Source organism: Equus przewalskii, chromosome 13 (genome assembly GCF_037783145.1).
Source record: "Equus przewalskii isolate Varuska chromosome 13, EquPr2, whole genome shotgun sequence".
NCBI lineage: Eukaryota > Metazoa > Chordata > Mammalia > Perissodactyla > Equidae > Equus > Equus przewalskii.
The window spans coordinates 61474779-61499148 of record NC_091843.1 but is presented as its reverse complement, the minus strand read 5'-3'; the positions used below and the strand labels follow the sequence as shown (position 1 = coordinate 61499148).

The window sequence follows — 24370 nt, the reverse complement described above, 5'->3', positions numbered from 1 at the left end:
TTTTTTTTTTTTTTTCCCCTAGCCTAATTGCCCTAGCTAGAACTGTTGGTTAGAAGTAGAAAGAGGAAACATATTTGCCTTTTCCTAAACTTAGGGGGAAAGTCGTACACCATTAAGTATTAAGTTACCTGTAGTTTTTCAAAGATTTTCTTTTTCAGATTGGAGAAATTTCTTTCTATTTGTGAGTTAGAATGTGTGTTGGCTTTTGTCAAATGCTTTCTCTGTATCTATTGAGATGAATACTTTTCCTTCTTTTAAGTTTGATATGGTGAATTATTTTGATTGATTTTCATGTGTTTGAAATGTTATATCAACTTCACTCCTCTTGGTCATGATATGTTATCATTTTTCATATTGTTGCATATGATTGGCTAAGTTTTTGTTTATAACTTTTCATTTCTGTCTTTGTTTCTTGTAATGTAGGTGTCTCATTTTCACAGAAGGGTAATGCTGTCCTCTGCATGATTACCCTCTCTTCAAGTTTCTAGTGAGATTTGTGTTCAATTGGTAATACTTCTAAAACATTGGTAGAATTGACTCGTGAAGCCCTCTGGGTCTGCTTATTTTTATTTTTTCCTTTTCTGTGAAGGTTTTTAAACTATAAATTCAATTTCTTTAATTGATATAGGGCTATTTAGTTTATCTGTTTCTTTTTGCTTGAGTTTTAGTAGATTGTATCTTCCAAGGAATTTGTCCGTTTCATTTAAGTTGTTGAATTTATTGGCATTAAGTTGTTCATAATATTCCCTTATTCACCTTTTATATTTGTAGAATCTGTGGTGATATTTTCTTTCTCATTCTTAATATTGTTACTTTGTGTCTCCTCTCTTTCTTTCCTAATCATTCTGGCTACAGATCTGCTTTTGTCTTCAATTTTTATCTATATTTTTTGCTTTCTATTTAAGTGATTTATGTTCTAATCTTTATTATTTCCTTCCTTCTGCTTTCTTTAGGCTTAGTTTTTACCAGTTTTTCTATTTTATTAATGTGGAAGCTAAGATTATTGATTTGAGAACTATCTCTTTGTAATACAGGAATTTGTGCTATGAATTTCTATAAGTACTCTTTTAGCAACATTCCATAAATTTTTATGTATTTTGTCTTCATTTTCATTCAGTTCAAAATACTTTCTAATTTTATTTTTCTTTTTTTGTTTGATCCATAGATTATTTAGAAGTCTACAATTTGGTTTCCTAAAGTTTTGGGATTTTTTCTAGAGATGTTTCTATTTTTGGTTTATAATTTAATTCCGTTTGGTCTGAGAATATTCTTTTTATGACTTTATTCCTTTTAAATTTGTCTTTACATGTTATATAGGCCATAGTGTGGTCTGTCTTGGTAAATAGTTCATGTTCACTTAATAAAAATATGTATTCTGCTATTGTTGGTTCAAGTGGTTTATATTGTTTGCTTGGTCCAGTTGGTTAATAGTGTTATTAAAATTTTTTATGTTCTCACTCATTTTCTGTGTACTTTTTCTGTCACTTATTGAGAGAGGGCAATTGAAATCTTCCCCTGTAATTGTGGATTTGTCTGTTTCTCCTCATAGTTCTGTCAGTTTTTTGCTTCATGTATTTTGAAACTGTTGTTAGTTGTATAAGCAGTCACTATTCTTATATCCTCCTGATGACTTGACTTCTTTGTCATTATGAAGTGACCTTTAGTTCTTTGCTGTGTTGTCCATTGTATCTAATATTAATACAGCCACTCCAGATTTACTTTAAGTAGTGTTTATTTGTGTATTCTTTTTTCATTCACTTACTTTAACCTATTTCAGTCTTTATTTTTGAAGTACATTTCTTGTAAGCAACATATAGTTAGGTCTTGCTTTCTTCTTGATAATCTCTCAATTTTGATTGGGATGATTAGATTATATTTAACATGATTTTTGATAATGTTGGGTTTAAATCTGTCATCTTGCAGTTTTCTCTTTGTTCCATCTGTTCTTTATTCTCCTTTTTCTCTTTTCTGCCTTCTTTTGGATTAATTGAAAAATTTTCTTAAGATTCCTTTTTATCTCCTTTTTTCCACATTGGATATAACTTTTTGTTTTATGCTTAATTTACCATGGTATACCTTCAAGTGATATCACTTTACATATAATGGGACCCTTAGAATAGTCTAGTCTTTGGTCTTTGTGCTCTTGTTTTGATATATTTTACTTTTGCAAATATTCTAAACTCCACTATATTGTTAATGTTTTTGTTTTTGTTTAAACATTCAGTTATCTTTGAAATTGTAGCAAAATGTCTCATATGTTTATCCATGTAGTTATATTTTCTAGCATTCTTTAGTACATCTGGTATCAGTTTACTTTTACCTGAATGACCTACTTTACCATTTCTTGTCATGTAAGTCTGTAGGTAATAAATTCTTTCAGCCTTTGTACATCTGAAAAAGTTTTTATTTCACCTTCATTTTTGAAATATATTTTTGTTGGGTATAGAATTCTCTTTTGGGAGTTTCTTTTTTCCTTTCAGGTCTTTAAAGATGTTGCTCTAGTGTCATGTCAAGGAGAAATCTAATCCTATAATCCTATCTTTGTTGTTCTGCATGTTTTATTTTCCTTTGGCAGCTTTTAGGATTTCCTTTTCATCATTGGTTTTGAGCAATTTGATCATGCTGTACTTTGCTGTAGTGTTATTTCTTTTTCCCCTTGTCTTTTTGGTTTTTGAGCTTCTTGTATCTGAGAGTTTATAGTTTTCATCAAATTTGGAAAACTTTCAGCTGTTATTTCTTCACATATATTTTCTGTCTCCACCTCTCTTTCTGCTCTCCTTTGGAGACTCCAGTTACATGTTTATTAGGCAGCTTGTAGTTGTCTCATAGCCTACTGATGCTCTGCTCATTCCTTTCACTTGTCTTTTTATCTTTCTGTTTCATTTTGGTTAGTTTCTATGGCTATGTCTACAAGTTTACTGATCTTATCTTTTACAGTGTCTGATCTGCCTTTAATCCATGCATTGCATTTTTCATCTCAGGCATTATAGATTTTGCCTGAATTATTATGATTTGAAACTTTTCTTAAATCTTCCATGGACCTATTTGACACATTAACTTAAGTTTTAGAGTCTTAGTGGACTTCATCTTCCTTTCTCATTTGTTCTGAGAGTTGTATGAGTTTATTCATTCCCAGATATTTTTTGTCTCATGGTAACCCCCCACTTTTATGTTGTAGAAAATATATATCGTCTTTACCTATATATCTACACACAAGCCCTTTGTTCTTATGCCATGTGGTACTTTTTTTGCAAAGTTGAAAAATATTTTTTAAGAGTAAGTGTGTGGTAATTTTATAAATGTAAGCAATACCATATTGAAGCATATAGTATTGAATTAAGTGAATTTAAATATGATTTTGCTTTGAAGTTTTATAGTTTACTTGAAGATATACTGAAGTATCAGAAAAGATGTTCAAAACAACTGCCTCATAGTTATGTATTCTGATGTCTAGAATTACTTTAAAGTTTTATATTTACCAAACCTCAAAATACTCACAAAAGCATTTGTGGGGGCTTCTTTTACATGGGTAGAAGTCTAACTGCTTCTGCTTTATCACACATGATATTCAGGAGGAAGAAACAAGACAAGATGATGAGCTACTCCACATTACACCTGCCCATACCAGTCAGTCTAGAAAAGTTTGAAAGGAGCTCTCTTCACCTACTTTATAACAAGAGTAGGGAAACAAATTCTTCTTTCTTTGTGAGAAACAAAAAAGAGTGCTAAGGGATTGGTAACTCCCTGATTATTTACAAGCCCTCATTTATCCTAAGCAAACAGAGTAAGAGGGTGCCTACTGCTGGAACTGTGGGGAATTAGCTACAAGTCTCATTCAAAAGTAAATTTTTCTATAATTGGGAAGTAGATTTTCTCAAATTGCCTCTACATGCATTATGAATAGTTCTGTGATATTTTATGCCAATTAAAATTGATTAGATCCATTAAGTTGTCTCTTTAGAGTACTTTAATTATGATAACCAGCGTGAAATGAGTCCAGACTTGAGACAGATGGTTAAATTTGTGTTTAAATAAATCCAAATTTAAAAAAAATGAATACAACTTTTTAACGGCTCTTTAGTTCATTTCCTCATTTAAAGCCACCAAGAATGGCAACTGGCCTTCTTATTTGATAATGTCTAAATCTTGGAGGTTTTTAAAAATCAGAGTCATCTGTGGATGATGTATGGATGTCCTCTAGAAAAATATTCTGAAATTCAAATTTACCTCCCAGTTCAACATATGAAAAAAATGCATTTTGGATACAGAATTTGCTAAAGACCAAAGTAGAGTTCAGGCTATGTTTGTCAATCATCACTATTGAAGTGACCTGAAAGTGAGAGGGTTTCTCTCTTTTTGAAGTTACTTATTAGTACATGATGCATCCGCAGCTAACTTATGGGATGAATGTTTTTCTATATGGAGCTTAATATGATAAGAACTTTATAAGATCATAAAGAGTAATGGCACTCTTAGTTATTAATCTAGTTTGCATTGGGTTAAAGCTGCAGAAATTGGAGTGGCAGTTATAATATTCTCATTACATGCTAAAATATTCTGAGGAGGGGCCAGCCCGCTGGCTGAGTGGTTAAATTTGCACGCTCTGCTTCGGTGGCCCGGAGTTTCCCTGGTTCAGATCCTGGGTGTGGACATGGCACTGCTCATCAGGTCATGTTGAGGCAGAGTCCTATATAGCACAACCAGAGGCACTCACAACTAGAATATACAACTTTGTACCCCAGGAGTTTTAGGGAGAAAAAGAAGAAAAAATAATGGCAGCAGATGTTAGTGCAAGTGCCAATCTTTTTTTTTTTTCTTTTAAAGATTTTATTTTAGTTTTTTCCTTTTTCTCTCCAAAGCCCCCAGGCACATAGTTGTATATTCTTAGTTGTGGGTCCTTCTAGTTGTGGTATGTGGGATGCTGCCTCAGCCTGGCTCGATGAGCAGTGCCATGTCTGTGCCCAGGATTCGAACCGACGAAACCCTGGGCTGCCTGCAGCGGAGTGCGCTAAATTAACCACTCAGCCACGGGGCTGGCCCACAGGTGCCAATCTTTAAAAAAGAAAAAAATTATGAGGGGTGGAATATACTACATGATTCATTTATATTCTACAGATAACTTCCTAAAAATAAAATGAAAACACAATAATTTGATTTGTTCCCACTTTGCTTAGTTTTATTAAATAAACAAAGCTAGGTTTCATATACAAAGTGATTAAGAGAAGTTATATCCATTGCTGATTTTCCTCTATATTTTATAGGTGAGCTCCTTAACAATATTAGTTTTGGACTTGATTACTAGAAAGATGATATAAACAGATGCAGAAGGTAAAATTGTAATCTTTCTGTAACTTTTAATTTTTTAAAAATTTTAAGTTTAAATTTATTTCTTTGAAATAAGAACTATATCAATTCATGCATTTTCTTGTTATGTGCCCAGCAATGTTATTTGCATTAGGGATAGTGTAGATAACAGAATACATAAAAATCCCTGCCTCCCTTAGCCTTACATTTTAGAGCAGAAGATAGCCAATTAATAAATAAGTGAAACATATAGTATGTTATTACTATTATTCTTCTTATCTTAAAGAATAAATTTGTTGTTTACAGCACAGGAAAACCAGAAATAGGGTGGGGTGCTTTGGCTCTGGCTGTCTGTGTGGCCCTTCCTCCTTTGATGGCTCCATGCTCAGGCCATGTAGTATGTTAGATGGTGATAAGTATGATGGAGAAAATATGGTAGGTAGATATGGGAGGATGATCAGGTTAGGTTTCATGGAGAAAGAGACATTTAAATAAAGGAGTGAACCATGTTATTATCTGGGGCAAAGAGTAATCTATAGAGAGAAAAAAACCAAAACAAAGTCATTGAGATGGGATCATGTCTGACGTATGTGAGGAGTAGTACAGACACCTGTGTGGCTGGAGCTGAGGGATTAATAAAGGAAAGGTGTGAAGGTATGAAATGAGATCAGAGAGGAAGAATGATGGTGAGTGGTAAGGGAGGCACAGATTATGCAGGATCTTGGTATTCTTTTAAAACATTTTGGCTTTTACTCTGAGTCAGATGGGAAAGCATTGGAGGTTTTGAGCAGAGGAATGACATGAACTAACATTTTAACAGGATAATTCTGGTAGCTTTGTTGAGAATAGTCTGAGGAGTGGGGGAAAGATGGAAGTGAGGAGGCCAACTTCCAGGCTATTGGAGTAATCCAGGCAAGGGCTCTTAGTGGCTTGCACCTGGGTGGTAGCAACAGAGGTGATGAGAAGCAGTCAAATTCTGAATATACAATTGATTCTTGTTATTTACGGTAATAATGTTATATAAAATCATTGTGAACACTAAATTAGCTTTGCCCCTAGTGGTCATAACATAAGGGACTAGGTCCTTGTAAGCAAGGTCACAACATTTTTAACATTGATCGATACATCACCTTGTTTTATGTGTGTTTCTGTTTTTTTTTTTTTTCTGAGGAAGATTAGCCCTGAGCTAACATCTGCTGCCAATCCTCCTCTTTTTGCTGAGGAAGACTGGCCCTGAGCTAACATCTGTGCCCATCTTCCTCTATTTTATATGTGGGACATCTGCTACACCATGACTTGATAAGTGGTGGGTAGGTCTGCACCTGGGATCTGAACCAGCAAACCCCAGGCTGCTGAAGTGGAATGCAGGAACTTAACCAGTACACCACTGGGCCAGCCCCATCTTTCACATTCTTTCTAACTGCTGCATAGTACTTTATTATAAGTTTATTCAAGCACTTTCCTAGTAATGCACATGTAGTTTATTTCTAATTTTTCCAATTATATACACTACTACCATGAATAACCTTTTGCATGTGGTTTCTTTTTATATTGTTAGAGGAATATCTTAAGCATAAATTCCTAAAAGTGTGATTACGGGGTTAAAAGATAAATGTGTATGAGTTTTGTTAGATATTGCCGAATTTCCTTCTGTAAGGATTCTACCAATTTGTATTCCCAGCAGAAATGTATAAGAGTATCTGTTTCTCCACACCTATGCCAAAACAGAGTATTTGTCAATTTTGTAGGTAAGAAACAGCATCTTGTAATTTTAGTTTGCATTTCATTATGAGTGAGGGAGTGAGGTTGACCTTTTTATATGGTTGAGGTACATTTTAAAGTATTTATTTTTTTGTCAGTTATCTTTTGTCCATTTTTCTTTGTGTTTTTGATCTTTTTTTCCTTAAAATTTTAAAGAATTTTTTAATATATTGCAATGAATATCCCATAACTTGTTATGCACGGTGCACGTATTTTCTACTAGTTTGTCGGTTGTCAGTTGACTTTCTTCCTGGTGGGTTTTTTCTTGTTTTTGTTTCTGTTCACAAATGATGATACTCTTATCTACTGGTATTGCTGTGAGAAATAGCTGTCCTTTGTCTCTGTCCCAGGAGTCTTTTGTCTTCTGACTTCATTCATGAAATTGAGGCAGGCTAGTTTGTTAGCTTGCAAGTAGGGTAAAATCTCATACACTTCAGGTTCTTAACAAAGATTTATGTGTCCTATTATTTATTTATTTTTATTTTCCACAGGATTTTAAGTTTTCCTCTCTTCTTTTTTCCTTTCAGCTTCCAAAATTCCTTCATTTTAACCATTTTGCCCTCTGGAGTGTTACCTTTTAAGACTGCTCCCCTTGCCTTCCATGTGCACTCTCAAGTCCCTTTCTTTTAGTCAGTTCTGTGATCTACCAGTACACTTTTTCAGTATTTTCACATGTGGAGTGGACCTTCTGTTTCTGATGGTAGTCTTAGATCAGTCTTAAGCATATTGCTTGCTAGCTTTTTTCTTCTCTCCTTAGTGCATTTTTCTTTTTTTCAGAACAGCTCTTGGTGTCCATGAAGGCTTTATGGGAGGCTGAGAGATCATTTGCTAAGATTTGGTGTTTATTTTTATACTCGTAGACTATTTAAAATTTAGATGTTCTCTGTCTGTTATGCTGACGGTGTGGGTTTTATTTGTTTTTCTTTTTGTTCTTTATTATATTTTTAGATGATATGTGGGAGATTGAGAATTCAGATATGTGCCCCAACCCAGCTACGCAGAATCCCCCATTCGCATCTTTGTTACACCATAGACTATAAATTTGAACATGGCATATTATTCCATTTATTGGTTATTAAAATGCTGTGGGTCAATTGAATCTAGTAATCACTATATGCAAGAAAACGATATTGCATAGAGTTAGAGAGCTTGCCCTCTAAAGGTATTTTATGTTGAATTTTTAAATAAAATATGACTGTTTTAGTTCTTCGAACAGTTTAAAACCTATAATGCATGTTCAATAAATATTTCTTGATAGATATGTCAAATTTTCTTATACTTGGAAATTTATTAAAAGTAGCACAGTATGGATGCACCTATTGTATTTTTTAATGCTTTATAGGAACATATAATCAGAAAGGTTTGTTTCAGCTCTCCAAATTCTGTCTTCTTTAGCCTTTGCTGTTAACTGTGCATTTTGACAATTTAATGCCATTTGATTTCCATCACAACCCAATGAATTGAGAAAGGTAGATAATTTAACTCCTGGGATTAAAAATTAAAAGCTAAAATTTAGATTAAATGACTTGCTTGGGTTGCACAGCTAATCAAAGAAGCCCAGATGAAAATTGACTTCTTAACTTTGTTATTGTCAGAACAGCACTGAGTAATATAGGTGGCTCAGTCACTGTTCCCACATATTATACTTGAATTTTAACTTCCATGTGAAAAAACATATGTGGACATTTGGCCTACATAACTCATAAATTAAGATGAATTCCCATTATTTTCTTCTTACTTAGAGTAATAAGTAAAAATTGTATAGGTCAGGAAGAATGCTTTGAAAGAAAGGAAAAAAGTAAGATAGTAGAATGTTTACGTATTTGAATCAAAGCATAGTATACTTGCAGGCACTTTACTTTTGGGAAATAATCACTTCTTATTTATTATCAGGAGACTTTCCACTATAATATTTAACAAATAATAAGCACCTCAGAAGTTTATAATAAACAATACTTGACTTTCTGGACTAGCTTAATAAGTAGTCTAGCCTGTCTTTTGTAAATGTCAAACTTACATAATTGAGTTTTGCTAGCTTCATGATATTGTTTATGGCATAACATGTTGTATACACACTCTGTTATTAGAAACATTAAACAGATTTGTCAACAAGTGGTGACAAAAGAATTATAATTCAATCTCTTTGTGAATTTCATTATGCCGAGGGAAAATTGGATGTTTTCCTCCCTGTTAATTGACATGTAGAACAACTCCTTGCCCTGTGTCAATGCCTCTCATCATTTAAAAAAAAGCGTACAGCAGTAGGGGTATAATTCTGTGTCTGTCACTAGATTTTATTCACTCTGTGTACTTCACATTAATTTTAAGCTCAAATGTGGTTATTTAAAAGTTAAGAAAGTATAATAGTGATCTAGATATTCTGAATCAAAAAGCTATGTGGCAAGAATCACGTTAGATAGATTTTTTTGCAATATATTTTGTAAAGTGAATGGAAATTTTAAAAATTTTATTTGTAACTTTGGTTTTCACAGTAGTACCATTTCTTGAATTTCCTTATAGTCTCTGTGGCACCCTTAATATTTATTTTAAAACAAATCAGGAAGAGTACAATGGAATCGCTTTTCAAATCATGGAAAGTGAGCATGTTTTTGAAACTTTTTGTCCATACCTACGAGGGAGGCGGGGGGAGGGAGATATAGATAGAAAAATTGATCAATCGATCAATTGTGTGCATGTACAAGTACAGCTTATAACCAAGTGTACAAGTGTATGTGAGCAGTAGAGTACAAAAACCAAACAAACCAATAAACCCTACTAAAACATACCCTCAAATTCAGTTTTAAACCCAAAGCAGTTTTTAAAGAATTTGTTAGTAGTAGTATTTTAAGGGAATGGGTTCTGCCTTGGATGTTTTCAAAGGCATTTAATTTTCTTCTCAATTGTGTTAATGACCACTAAGTTGTTGATAATTAGATTTTGGCTATAATAGTCTTCTTCAGGTTGTTTGTCATATACCATATCTGATAAAGAAAAAAAGTATCTGGGACATTCTTAACTTTTCTAATGTTATTTTGGATTATAAAATCTTCGTGAGCTGAGTGTTGCATATTCAGTGAATCATTCTGCACCAGCAAGAAAGACAGATGGGTAGCATGCAGTTTAAAAATCTGTGCAAATAGGGGGACAGATGGGTGGTTTAAATGGTTTAACTGTCTCTATGAAAATGTTTGTATGGAGAGCTTGACTCCTGAAGTTATACTAAAAAAATCCAAGTGATTAATTAGGAATAATAGAATTCATATAAAAAGTATTCATATAAAAATATTTTGTAAAAAGTGACATAAAATATGGAATTCATTGAATTCACTAGTTATACTTTTTGAACTTAAAATAAAAATGAACAAATTAGAACAAAGTACTTAAATATTCTTTTCTGGTAACTACTTGTCTTATTTTCTTATTATGAACATGTGGACTCTAGAAAACTTTATTACTTGGAATTAATTTATCTGCATAATTGTCCCTGACTTTTTAAACTGTCTATTGTTAGAATTTGTTGAATTTCAAGTAACAGAAAGTTAAACTAGGTTAAATTGGTAAATTAAAACAAAAAACCCCAAAGAAAAAGGCCTTAGAAAGGGCTGCTCCGGCAGCTTCTGCAGCGGATGTTCATGGACTTGCAGTCTCATTCAGGCATTAATGTGATTTAGCTCCCTGCCAAAAGATTGGTTCCTATTTGGTTGGGTACGTGTTTTGGAGCTTGAGTGTCAGCTTCATATAGGAGTCTTCTCCTGACTTGTGTAGGGTAGGGAGAAAAAGGGCTTGCCATTTTAGAGGACAGCTGCGGGGCTGGCCGTAGATATATCAATTGGATTGACTCTTGGGGATTTTCTTGTAAATGTATTTCTGTAAGAAGAATGTTACCTAGCAATGTTTGTGGGTAAATAAATATAGTATTTTATGAAAAAAACTTGTTATAGTAACTGAACATGTAAGAGAATGTGTTCCTGAGAATGTTAAAAATCATTCGTGATTAGTATTATTGAAGAGATTTATTAATTGCTAAGTTAAAAAAAGTAAATTATCCCTAGTGCCATACAGAGCGAGTTAAAACTTCTCTAGGGATTTATATAACTTAGGCAAAAAAATGTATTGCTTTCTGAATGAATGAATATCTTAAAAAATTCAAAATTCAAACAGTAGAATTAAAAAAAAATTGCAGGGCATCCTTCATAGTAAGGGGAAGGATTATTTTGTGAATTTATTATTTCAGTTATACATTTTAAAATTTGTATGATTATTTACTGGTTCATGACATAAATATATTATCCTGTGTGTTGTAGTCAAAAAATGAGAAAACCCACTTCTTTAGTGGCTAATATTTTTTTCTGTTCCTTTCGCTACAGAACTGAATTAATATATTTGCTTCTATCTTCCCACTCTAGTGTTAGAATCTCTTTCCAGCCAGCAGTGAGAGGGGTTAGAAAAGATACTCTGGTGATTAAATTATTTTCTCATCGAGAAGTTCTTTATGTTATAAAGTGAAATAGGCTATATAGGGCAACATTTTGCAACTAACTTGGACAATTATTAGCATCCCCATGTGCAGGAACCGACTAATGGACTATGGGTAGAGAATTACGCTCTGTAAAATAATTATGTGCACGTCCCTAGGAGAAGTCACTGGTAGTTCTAATACTGGGAAACACTAGAATTTGTTGGTTACAGTAGAGACATACCAGTCAGCTGGAAAGGTTTGTTTCCTTTTTCATTAGCTGGATGTGGTTCCTGTGCGTCAGAATTAGAGAAGTAAAGAGAAAGGCAAGGGAGCTGTTCTTCTCATTCTGTTGCTCTACCCTGGCATGATCTGGGGAGGTCTGAGGTCTCCTCTCTGCAAAAACCCTGAGTTTTTCTCTTCTTTTGGCTGTGGGCTAGAGACATTCTCCGATAGAGAGTGCTTTTCTGACTATTGTCTATAGGGAATACTCAGTTGGGTGTTGAGCCTAAACAGAGTGGCAGCAGAGGAGAGCCTCTGGAGTCAAAAATTCTCAACAGAAGATTTATTTTGGGGAGAAGATTCATTTGCCGGACTCTCCTTGGAAAGAGGGCAAAATTAGTAATATTTTGAAAAGTTTATTCCTAAGTCTAAATAATTGACAAGAAATATTTGTTCAGTTTGCATCAAAAATTGAAGATCTGCTTAAAATTTTCATTTATTTATATAGTCATTAATTTATATTGTCAATCTGTAAATATTTTCCGAATGATTGTAGTAAAGGAACCAGAAGTAGTTTTAGTTCATAATATTATCATTTTCTGCAAGACTTCTCCCACATTGTCTTATTTTCTCTGCTTGATTTCCAAGTTATTCACAACCTAAAATTGCCCTACATATACAGACATATTTCCTTTACTTCAAAACTTGCTCTCTTTAGCTTGTTTCTTTGCTTGCATATACAACATTGCTTATTCTCTCCATGTTTTCACTCAGTATTCAAAATCACCAGACCATGGGCTCTATGTCAAGGACTCTGTTTTGCCAAATACTGAATTCTCAATGTTTAGCACAGTTCCTGGTGGTGATCAGTTAATCACATTCATTGAATGACAGGAAGGAAGAAAGGAGAAAAAGAAGGCAAGAGGGAGGAATTATTGTCTATTCTGTCTTTCTTATACCTTTCCAGACTTGCCTCATCTTTTAAGGTTTGTTTTCTTTACAGTTTCCTCTGACTTCCCTTGTCCTGATTGATATCTCAAACATAGAGATCAAAACTTAACATTACTTCAAACTTTCTTGTTGTTTTGGTTATACAATTCATGTGTATTGTTGTTCCAATTTGGTGTAAGCTCCTTGAAGATGATAATGCTCATATTAATCTGTACAATTTTACAAACAATTGTACATCAGCCTTTACTCACCAAACATTTACTGCAGTGCGTGCTTCCTTCAGTGTAGTCTCTGTACAAAGTTCTAGCAAATAAATAGTACTTTGCATAGAGCTGAGCACATAGTATGTGTTCAGTAAATTTTGGTTATTCATAAAATATGTGAAATAACAAAATAGTAGTAACCCAGTTTGCATGCAATAAAGATAAAACTTTTTTTTTTTATCTCTGCTAAATTTCTTCAACAACTTCTTCAGGGAGAGAAACAGAAAAGGCCAAGGAACGTTACGACAAAGCCACAATGAAACTTCATATGTTACATAATCAGTATGTATTGGCATTGAAAGGGGCACAGCTTCATCAGAATCAATATTATGACACCACACTTCCTTTGCTTCTGGACTCCTTACAAAAAATGCAAGAAGAAATGATAAAAGCACTGTAAGATACATTTCTTATTTTACACAAAATGATTTTGATGTTATTTTCTCTCGTAGTAAAGTTTTTTATAAAAGTTGTCTATGTTTTGTAAGCTTCCTTATTGAGCCAGTCCAATGGATATTTCAGGCCTGTTTTACCTTAGTCTTGAGTTTTTACTTTTGGGGTTCCTTCAGTTTATGCTCATCTCCTCAACTTTCTAGGTAGCCCCAAGAATTGCCCATCTTCTTTTATGTTTCTGTTTTGCTCCAGTTAGCTGGAAATTTAAATGAAAAAAAAATCATTAGTTGACAAGTGTTAAGAAGTGGATATCTGTCTCCAAATAGTTGAGTGTTTAAGTCTTGAGCAACTGAGAAGCTCGAAGGAAAGAATTTTTTGAAGGTTTATTTGTCATCTTGTTGTATGAGATCAAAATCAGCAAATGTTTATTGCCTGGGTCTTGGAGATATAGAGATGAGTAAGCCACAATTTCTGCCTTCAAGGGGCTATCAATATGCTCTGGTCTGTAAGTCCAGTGCACACACATTTACTATACACATCGATTCAAGACAACAGAAAAAAACCGTCCTGTGGTAGACTTCATTTCCCTTATTAGCTGATTTAGATCATCCTCCATTTTACCAATAAGAAGATAAAGTGTTTTTAGTCAACTTGAATAAAGTTTTAAGAATGTTCATAAAATAGTGAAATTTCTACTTAAAATATTCATAAATTTAGTTATGTCTACTTTACATATTGTTGATTCAGAAATATTTCCTTTCCTACTCTCATTTCAAGAATCAATATTTTTTCATCAGTCTTCAATTATAGTATCTGCATTGTCACTAGAACATCTTTTTGAGACATATGATAGTTTACCACAGCTTATTATGTTTACCTTCTGATAAATTATTTTCGATCTGACATTTAAAAAATCCAAGCATGATGATATCACTGAAATTGAGTCTGATGTCTTAAGTACTCATTCATATAACGTTAGGAGACTTCTTCCTTTCTTCCCCCCATTTATCTTAAAGGTGAATATTAGTGATTTGCACATCTTAACCACTTACTGTATTGCTTTATAAGAGTTGTCTAGGTAGCCTCATTTATATTTGTACCATTCAGTACTTTCAGTTATGAGGTTGTAGCATCAGTGTTATTTCCTGAATTTCTATTAAATTTCTCTGCCTCCCCCTTTTCTTTAAATTGTGTCTGTCAGGTGATTTCTGTAATCATTCCAAACTGGCATTTCTTGAAGCAGTTTAAATCTAATTTTTTTTTATCCAAATAATATATTGCTATTTAAAATAACATAATTGAGAGAATACTTCATAATAAGAGAAATTTTGTAAAGATTACTTTTTTATAAGTGATGATCTCGGAAAAGAGAAACAAACAATGCCTTATATTTATTTGGACATATGCAGGATGAGCTTGTCTGTCCATACTTCTTGTTGAGGCCACTAATAACTAATAGTATATTTTTATAGCGTAGCGTTCTTAAGTTAGTGATTGGGTCTTTGCAACACAAGAGTTTTTCCTTTTGCATTTATTAAGTAAGGCTAATAAATTTTATGACTTTATTGCTACTAACTGGAGGTCAGGAGGAGAGATATAGATGTCATTGAAGATATAGAACTCGTTGAACTCTCTAATTATGTATACAAAAAAGAGCGGAGGCCCAGGAGCAAAAGAAGGACCAAGAGGTAGGGCATGTGAAGAAGTGGCAGACACTGGAAAGAAATGTTAAAGAGACAGGAGTTGATCCACAGTTCCATGTTATGGAATCCAATATTTCTATGATAATGTTTAGAAATAGAAAGTGATCATCACAACACTGACTTTACATTTTGAACATGTCAAATACCTGTTGGAAAAGGTAATGTCTTATTCTAGATCATTTGCAGTTATTATGTTATATCAAATGCATGTTGTTAATCTGTACGTTTGTATAATCTCTTTACTATCCAGGTGTATAAAATAAGGTGATGCATGGAACCACCATCTGTAAATATTAATGTTACATGTATTATGTTTATTGTTCTGAATCCTTTTTGGGCCTTTGTTTCCCTTGATAAACTTTGAAATGTTGTAAAATTTTATTTTTGTTTTCAGAAAAAGTATATTTGATGAATACAGCCAGATAACCAGTCTTGTTACAGAGGAAATAGTGAATGTCCATAAAGAGATTCAAATGTCGGTTGAACAGATAGATCCTAGCACAGAATACAATAATTTCATAGATGTTCACAGGTATGTATGATATTTTCATTCCTCTTTCAGTATTTTGGATATCATTATTTTTTTCTTCTACCATGTAATATTTAACCAAATTAAGATAAGAAATAGTAAGAACTTGTTAGGACAACAGATATTTCAGATTAGCTTGTCTATTTTCAAAGTCCTTTCTCAATAATGATAACTATTTAATTTATATAATGATCTTTAAAAATTTTTCAGTTGTAACATCATTTCTTAAAGCCATATTTAATTCATAAACTTTTATTTTCTTTTTAACATTTATATAATAATAAGACTATGACTTTTATGTGTATTAAACTTTATGATGCACCAATTATTTTTCCATGTGTGCATCATCTTATTTTATACTCATTGCTATGGTCACAGGAATAAAACAAGTTAATATCTGCATTCTAAAAATGAGACAACTAAGACTGAAATTACATGACTAGAGCATTGATGCTTGTGGTTTAATTTAATTTATTCTATTTGTGTTTACTTTGTTGACATAATTTTGGATAAGAACAAATAGTCTGCCTTTGGTACATACTAAGATATATTATGATAGTATGTTTATTTTGATCAAAATTATTTGGCATGCTTTACTAGAACAACGGCTGCTAAAGAGCAAGAAATTGAGTTTGATATTTCCTTACTAGAAGAAAATGAAAATCTTCAGGCAAATGAGATTATGTGGAATAATTTAACGGCAGAAAGTTTGCAAGTAATGTAAGTATTTAGAAAATCTGGAAGGTTTAAATATTTGTGTTATTATTTATAGTTGTACTTTATCAGATTTAAAATTCTGATTTTTATTTTTGCAAGTAATGAAAAGTAAATTAGAAATGAACTGATTGTTGTTTGGTCAGAATAAAATGTTTTAAGAAATATGTTAACTTTACTCATTATTACTAATTTTGGTAATTCTGATAGTCAAAATTTGTGTGATGTTGTATTCATTTGCCCAGTTACTGCTAATATCTTATGTTGGAATAATGCTTTATTCTTTTCAAAACTTATGTATTTATTTTTATCCCATTTCATCCTGAAAACTTGTTGGAGAACCATTTTGGAAATGAAGACAGTGAGTGTTAGAGATAAGAGGAGACTCATAGATGTCAGGAGCTTTTAGTACAAAAATTTGACTTTTAATTGAGTTCTTTTATCTTTGAGCAGGAATGTCTTCTATTATAGGCTATTAAATCAATTGCTTCTGCACTTTGTTGTTACTGTTGCACAGAATTTTAAAGAAGTTTTGAGAAATCTTAATTTTTTTAGTCCTTTTCAAATTTTAAAGGCTACTAGTAGTACATTTTTAAATTTAGAAAACATAATTAAGGCATTCTACTTTTAAATATTTAACTTATCTCTGGATTTTTTTCAGCAACAACGTAGGCAAACATGTTTATTAATAAGCATTGTATGTACTTGTCTTTATGTTAGAACTGCAGCTAGAAATGATTATGCACTCATTTTCTTTTCAATATTGTACATGTTATATTATCTGACCTGTTGGAAGTTTACTTCAAAAGACTCAGCCAAAAGTCCCCATCTAATGTAGTTAAACAGTATCCTTTCTATTGTTCAGTAATGGTGTAGTGTTACAGATAGTTAACTGAGTAGTAGGGTCCTGGGACTAGCTCTTGGAAATGGGTTTAATATCTTTTAAAGTTGGCTAAATGGGATTGAGGAAATTAACAAATGCTTGTCGAATCACCTGTATAAGATGAAGGCTTAATTATTATGGTGGATTGATTGTTGATGAGAGGAATGGAGGCATGGGAGTCCCCAGCATTAGTGGGTTTTTCCAAGCAGCCATCTTGTGATTCTTGAAGCTGTTCCCCAAGTTTTGAAGCTCTTCACAGTCATCTCGCGTTGGCTTCAGATATAGTATTTTTACAGTGTCAGCTATCTCTAAACCAGTGGTTCTCACCCTGGGAAATTTTTGTCTCCAGGGGACATTTGACAATATCTGGAGACATTTTTGTTTATCAGGTGGGAAGATGTTACTTGTCTCTAGTGGGTAGAGGCCATGGATGCTGCTAAACATCCTATGGTGTACAGGACAGCCTCCTACAACAAAGATTATCTGGCAAAATGTCAATAATTCCAAGATTTAGAGACTCTGCTGTAGACAATTGAAGAATTGCATGCGTGGCACAAAATGGATGGTGGAGTTTCTCAATTCTTGTGCAGTGACAAATTCTGTTTCTTAATTCTTGTACTGTTTGGTGAAAGAATATAACATAAATTACTCCTGTTTTTTAAATCATTATATTACTCCTACATAATTTATCCATTTATTCATCAAAATATATTTACTGTGTATTTAAGGTTACAAGGGTTAATACTTTCAAGGAATTTATGCTCAAAGTGATCAATTTATTTTAATAAACACCAAGAAAGACTGAGCATACAAATATTGGAGTGTAATGTGGTAAAATTAAAAATAGCCACCCATTATAACCTTATATAAAAAAGAGATTTTGTGACCAAAGAAGAATTTGTTTTATTGCTTTTCAGAGTATAATGAGAGGAAAACTAGTTATGCTCATAAATCATTATTTCTTAATTATGGTGTTAAAGCAGTGACCAAAAATATAATAAGTTAAGGATAATAAATCTTTGATAAAATATAATAAGTTAAGGATAATAAATCTTTGATAATATGATAGAAGATTTAATTGCTTACATCTTACTAAGGCAAAACTTTAGCTACATTTCACTGAACAGTGTTTACATTCCGGATATGAGTTTAAGATTAGGCTTTCCTCAAGAATTTTATTCTGAGAATGAGTTATTCACTGTTAAGATAATCTAAGGTAATTCCATTAAAACCTACATTTATATTTTTAATGTAATGGAAAGGAAAAATCTTTCTTTTTACCATAATATTAGTCCTTTAAAATTAAACTAGTATCTTTTCTTTCCTGAAATTTTGTTGTGGACTTTGTTGAAATATTGTGTCCAGTAGAAATGAATGAAACAGATGAACAGATAGTTCCTGGAAAAATAAATACAAATGGCCAACAACCCTGTGATAATTAAAGAAATAAAAATTTTTAGAAAAGAAGCTATTTCACCTACCACATTGGCAAGGATTAAATAATTTGATAAGACTCAGTTTTGTGTAGTATATGGAGAAATAAGCTCTCATGTAAAGTCTCGGCAGAAATGTAAATTAGTATAACTTTTTTAGAGGATAATTTAGCAATATATATCAAAATTCAACTTTTACATGCTCTTTGACTTAGAAGTTCTACTTCTAGAACTTTAGCCTACAAGTATGCAAAGACATATGTACAAGCATAACATGGTGGGTTGCCCAGTTCTGAATCCTGTCAGTATAGCTTATTACCTTTGTGAAACGGGACAGATTATTTAATCCCTTTATGCCTCATTTTCCTTAAATGTGAAATGGTAATAATAATAGCACTCAACTCATAGTGTTATTGTGAAGATTACATGCATGAATAAATGTAAAATAGTGAAAATAGTCCCTGGCACATAGTAAGTTCTATGTATTGGTTTTTGTTTTTTATTACTTCTTGGGGTGATTTTATATATTAAGGACTCTAAGCACAATGCTTATGTTTTTCAGGGCTCTTTGGAAATGTTTGGGACCTGAAAAATTTTTGTTAGTTCCAAAATATGAAAAGAAAATTATGTTACAAGGTATAATATTATGTCATCTTAATTATTAAATTCCACATACAAAAAATATTTCAAACAATTAGGTTAAATTTTGTCACTTTTTAATATCTGCGTATGAATGAGGGTTCCTGAGAAGTCACATTTTAATATATATGATATTATTTGGATAGAGGCCAAGGACTATAAAGGTCTCAGAAACTAACTCATAAATTTAATAATTTATATTCTTGGTTTCTGTTTATTGTATCATGTAGAGTTTTCTCAAATAAATGTAAGAGGTTCTGAGATTATTATGCAACTAGTATTTATATCCAAAACAAGATTACACAATGTTGCTGCCTGCCCTTTTTTTCAGGCTTGATGGAAATCTAATGATATTAAATTGATAGTAAATGAAAAGTTACTGCGTTTACCCATCTAAATATGTGCCACAAAGCATTTTATCATACTCTCATTATTTATCAACTATATTTATAAAGATGTATACATATAGAAGAGTTAAAGTTAGTTATTTGTAGTAGTATTTCCTATTCACAGGAAATTTTTTTGCGTGGTAGATCATGCACGCTGTGGTACAGGGCTATTTCTCAGCCTCTCTTAATTTCTAGCTCTGGATACCTGAGATTGTGCACTTCCCACCGCACGTGCATTTAGGTTATATTATTACCTTCAGGCTTGAATCTGAGGTTGTCTCTATTATCTACAGCCCCTCTCCTTCCCCTTCAACACCCCTCCCCCATCTGCCTCTTTTTTGCATCTCTCTTTGCCAAATGCTGGAAGAGATACTATACTTTATTGATTTTTAATCATCCATTTACTAAGATTCTTATGCCAATAGTTCCTCTCATCTAACCACTATTTAAGTGAATAATTTGGAACTCAGTAATTTTAGTTCATCAAAATAACTTGAAAAAGTCAGATCTATAAAATTTTGAACATTAGAAGAATATATTTAAGTGTGTGTTGTATGAGTTTTGGCATTTTGGATAGATGAGGCATCCATTTTTTATCTATTACAAGCAGGGAAAATGGAGTTATGAATCAGCACATCAGTAATTTAAGTTAGACAAATTAGAGATAGCAAGTTATTCCAAAATAATATGAGCATTAACATATCTGCCAAAAGAGAAATTTTGATTAATTTTAGTAAAGTGGTAAAGAGTTAAGCTCCTATTTAGTTCTTTTGTTGACTCAATTTTCTAGTTCCTCAAATGAGATTCCTTTATTATAACTTGTTACTACCTAGTAGTAGGAAATATATTTGAATTTCAGAAGATTGTGTTAAATGTATAGTCTTCGATTCTAAACTAAAGCCCAACCTCAGGCCTCATGTTTCCCAGGGCATTTGTTAAAATTTAAAGTCAGAAGATGTTTAGCTTTTACAATATGTTGTTCATAAGATCTCTTGATTGAAGAATGGTAATTCTCTATGTGGAAAAGTAATTCTCTTGAATTTTGGGGGATATCAGTTAGCAAACTACAGCCTGTGAGCCAAATCCAGCTTGCCACCTATTTTTGTGCAGTCTGTGAGCTAAGAATGCTGTATACATTTTTAAATGAAAAAAATCAAAAGAAGAATTACATTTTGCGACACCTGAAAATTATGTGAAATTTAAACAGCAGAGTACATAAGTAAAGTTTTATTGGAACACAGCCAAACTCATTCATTTACCTGTTGTGTATGGGTGATTTCCTGCTACAATGGCATAGACGGAGACCATATGTGGTATTCTCATCACTTCGCACAGCTGTTTAGCGCACGGCAGATCACAGTGTCGCAGTTAAAATTCAACAGCATTTTGAGTGCCACATATCACTGTACTGCAGTATTTTATTTACTTTTTATTATCAGTTCATGCCTATCGTATCAAAACAAGAAAAGATGAGAAAATGGATTTTGAAGGTCACACTTTTAAGACACGGTGGAGTGTGGATTATTTTGTTATTGAATTAGATGGCAAAGCATTGTGTTTATTATGCAGTGACACTATGGCTGTGCTAAAATAATGCAGTATATGTGGACATTACCAGACTAACCACTCAAATCAATATTACCAACTCATAGGAGAGCAGTAGTCAGAAAAAGTAGAAAATTTAAAGTGGAATACCCTATACAGCAGACTTTTTCCAGAAAAACAAAATGTGAAAATGAGCATGCAACCAAAATAAGTTTCTAGGTGGCTCATTTGTTAGCCAAGCAAGGAAAGCCATTTACCAGTGGTGAATTAATTAAATAGTGTTTCACTGCAGTAACTGAAGAAATATGTCCAGAGAAAGTCAACTTGTTAATAACTATTAGTCTTTCAGTGAGAACATTTGCTTGAAAAGTTGAGAACATTGGAAATTACATAATTAGTTAATTAAAAAAGCAAGACAAATGAATTAAAGTGGTTTTCCCTGGCTCTTGATGAGTCAACAGTCTGATCAAAACTGCTCAGTTGTTTTTTATTTGATGAGTCAAAGCCAAGTTTGAAATGAGTGAAGAATTCCTCTCTACGAATAGCTTGTGTGGATCAACTGCAGACAAGAATATTTTCAAAGGAGTTGAGAAAACGCTAATCCAGTACAAACTGAAGTAGAATCTGTTAAGATGTGTTACAACTTATGGTGTTAAAATTGTGTGGATCAGAAAGGGGCTTAGCTGAACAAATTTACAAAGCTCGTGAAAATGTTAGGTGTTTAAATCCTATGGTTATTCATTGTATTGTTCATCAGCAGGGACTTTGTGAATCTAATTATATTTTATTGAATCAATAATGTCAACAGTGACTTTCATTTGCTCTCGTGGACTTGAACATTGTCAATTCCATGAATTTTTGTCAGAAATTTAAACTGAATATCCTGACTTGCCCTATCATGTAGGACGTTGATGATTTAGAAGTGGTAAAGTTTTATTGTGATTTTTTTGAGCCCAGAGCCAAGATTGAAATTCTTCTAAATAATCAGAATTTCCCTTAACCACTGTTATTGAGCACTAAATTCCAAAAGCTTAGGAAATTAGCTTGTGCTGAAGACTTGATAATTTTCCTAATCAATTCAACCTAAAATTACAAGGTAGTACAGTGCTTATGTGCAGAACTTACACTGCAGTAGAGTCAGTTAGATGACAACTAATATTATTTGAATCCCAGGTAATGTCAGGCTGTTTTATGTAGTCTTTTGCTGCATAATGATATTTTGGTCAACGATGATCAGCATATACGACAGTGGTCCCACCAGAGTGGTACCATCTAGTCTAGGTTGTGTGGTAGGTTGTGTGGTAGGTTGTATAAGTACACTCTATGATGTTCGCGCAATGACGAAATCATCTAATGACGCATTTCTTCAAATGTATCCCTGCGACACATGACTACTTTGTGTGCTGTCAAACATTAAAACATGAAGCACGATTACCATTCCCACCAAATTTGTAACTGATATATTTTCTGAGCTCAAACTGCATTTCCAGCAGTGAATTTTGTGGACTGCAGTGCAAATGTTTCGACATTTCAAAATCCATTTAACTGTGCAATCGAGGATTTCCCATCGAAGTTTTAATTAGAATTAATGAATGTGCAATGTAATGACTTGCTAAAAAGCATGCAATATAATTTTATAAATGCCTGCTAAGCAATAAATATACTCAATTAAAATCACATGCTTATGGATTAATATTGGTGTTTGGCAGTACCCATCTGTGTGAAAAGATATTTTCAAAGATGAAATACATAAAATGTCATTATATATCTGCATTAATAAGTGAACATTTATAGTTGATTTTGATGATAAACACTAACTTTGAACCCCAACAAAGGGAAATGTTATCACCCTCAAAAGATTTCTATCCTTCTTGTAGACTGGTGTTACAATAAATGGTATCCAATTATTATTCTATTTTGAATTTGTCAGTAAAATATTTGTGAATATTTGTTTTCTCTTTTGTTAAATTAATACCTATGTAATATCCTTGATTTTGCCTCTTGGTGGCAAAGCCTAAAATATTTACTCTCCAGACCTTTACAGAAAATGTTTGATGACTCCTGTCGTAGGGAATGACACCAGTTTAACCTATTAGACTGTCTGAATCAACCTTGTCAATCAATGGAATAACAGTTCAATACTCTCACATCTTAAGCAGGAGTTTGGTTTTGTCAGGTCCATTTTTGGCTTATTCTCATTTAGTCTTAAGTTTCGTCTTTCTTTGAACGTATACGACAATTATGTGAGGCTATGTTAGAGGAGTACTTTTTGAGTGAGTGAGTTGGAAAGATTTGGAAATATGTAAAATATTAGGAGGCAGATGACATGTTAGAAGGACAGTTTGATTAAAGGAAACAAAGAAGTTGCATAGAAGCCAGCTGGATATGTTAGATTGGAGGTGGATTAGGTTGTGTATTAGAGATGAATCGTTTTTGTTTGTTTTTTGGGGGGAAGATTAGCCCTGAGCTAACTGCTGCCAATCCTCCTCTTTTTGCTGAGGAAGCCTGGCCCTGAGCTAACATTCATGCCCATCTTCCTCTACTTTATATGTGGGACGCCTACCACAGCATGGCTTGCCACGCGGTACCATGTCAGCATCCAGGATCTGAACTGGCGAACCCCAGGCAGCCGAAGTGGAATGTGCGAACTTAAGCGCTGCGCCACCAGGCCAGCCCCAAGAGATGAATATTTTTAACAGAAGCTTATAACTTTTGCTTGGTTGATTAGGAGCCATCTTCCTCTATTTAATCTTGAGAAAAGCTAATAAAGATTTATGTCATGGTATTGGTCATCCATAAATTGCTATGCTGGTGCAATTATATTTTAAACAAGAGATTTCAAGAAATGGTTTATTTCTTCAATTATGTTGCAGTAATAGATAAAGAAAAAGAGATGTCAGAAAAGTTACTTCAGGCAACTGTAACCCTTATTCCATTTGGTTTTTTATTAACCTAAATGTCACAATTAATATGACAGTATTGGAAATTTATGACATAAGTTTTTAGAAAGTTGAGTTTCTGTAAGAGGGCTGTATGATTTAGATAATGGCTAACCCATAGCCAATGGTTTGAGAATATAAAAAATATTGTATGAGTACTGAAAACTTATTATCCACAATAATTGTTTTAGGCTTTTGTGTCTTTAAATACAATTAAATCAAAATACAAATAAAAATGTAGCTTTC

At 32.9% G+C, this 24370-nt stretch overlaps 1 protein-coding gene across 31 annotated transcripts in view; it reads left to right on the top strand.

Moving 5' to 3' along the window:
* The window catches only part of FER (FER tyrosine kinase), a 439939-nt gene that overhangs the window by 84200 nt on the left and 331369 nt on the right, over nucleotides 1–24370 (top strand). For 29 of the 31 annotated variants that reach the window (XR_011525229.1, XR_011525213.1, XR_011525228.1 and 26 more), the window contains 3 exons: nucleotides 13170–13353; nucleotides 15448–15585; nucleotides 16183–16302. Coding sequence is in view for 11 of the 31 variants with exons in the window: in XM_070569583.1 (XP_070425684.1) it covers nucleotides 13170–13353; nucleotides 15448–15585; nucleotides 16183–16302 (442 nt within the window). In the remaining 20 variants the exon portion in view is untranslated. Of the gene's footprint in view, nucleotides 1–13169; nucleotides 13354–15447; nucleotides 15586–16182; nucleotides 17142–24370 lie in introns of all 31 variants that reach the window. The other 2 variants (XR_011525231.1, XR_011525232.1) reach the window with 1 other exon arrangement.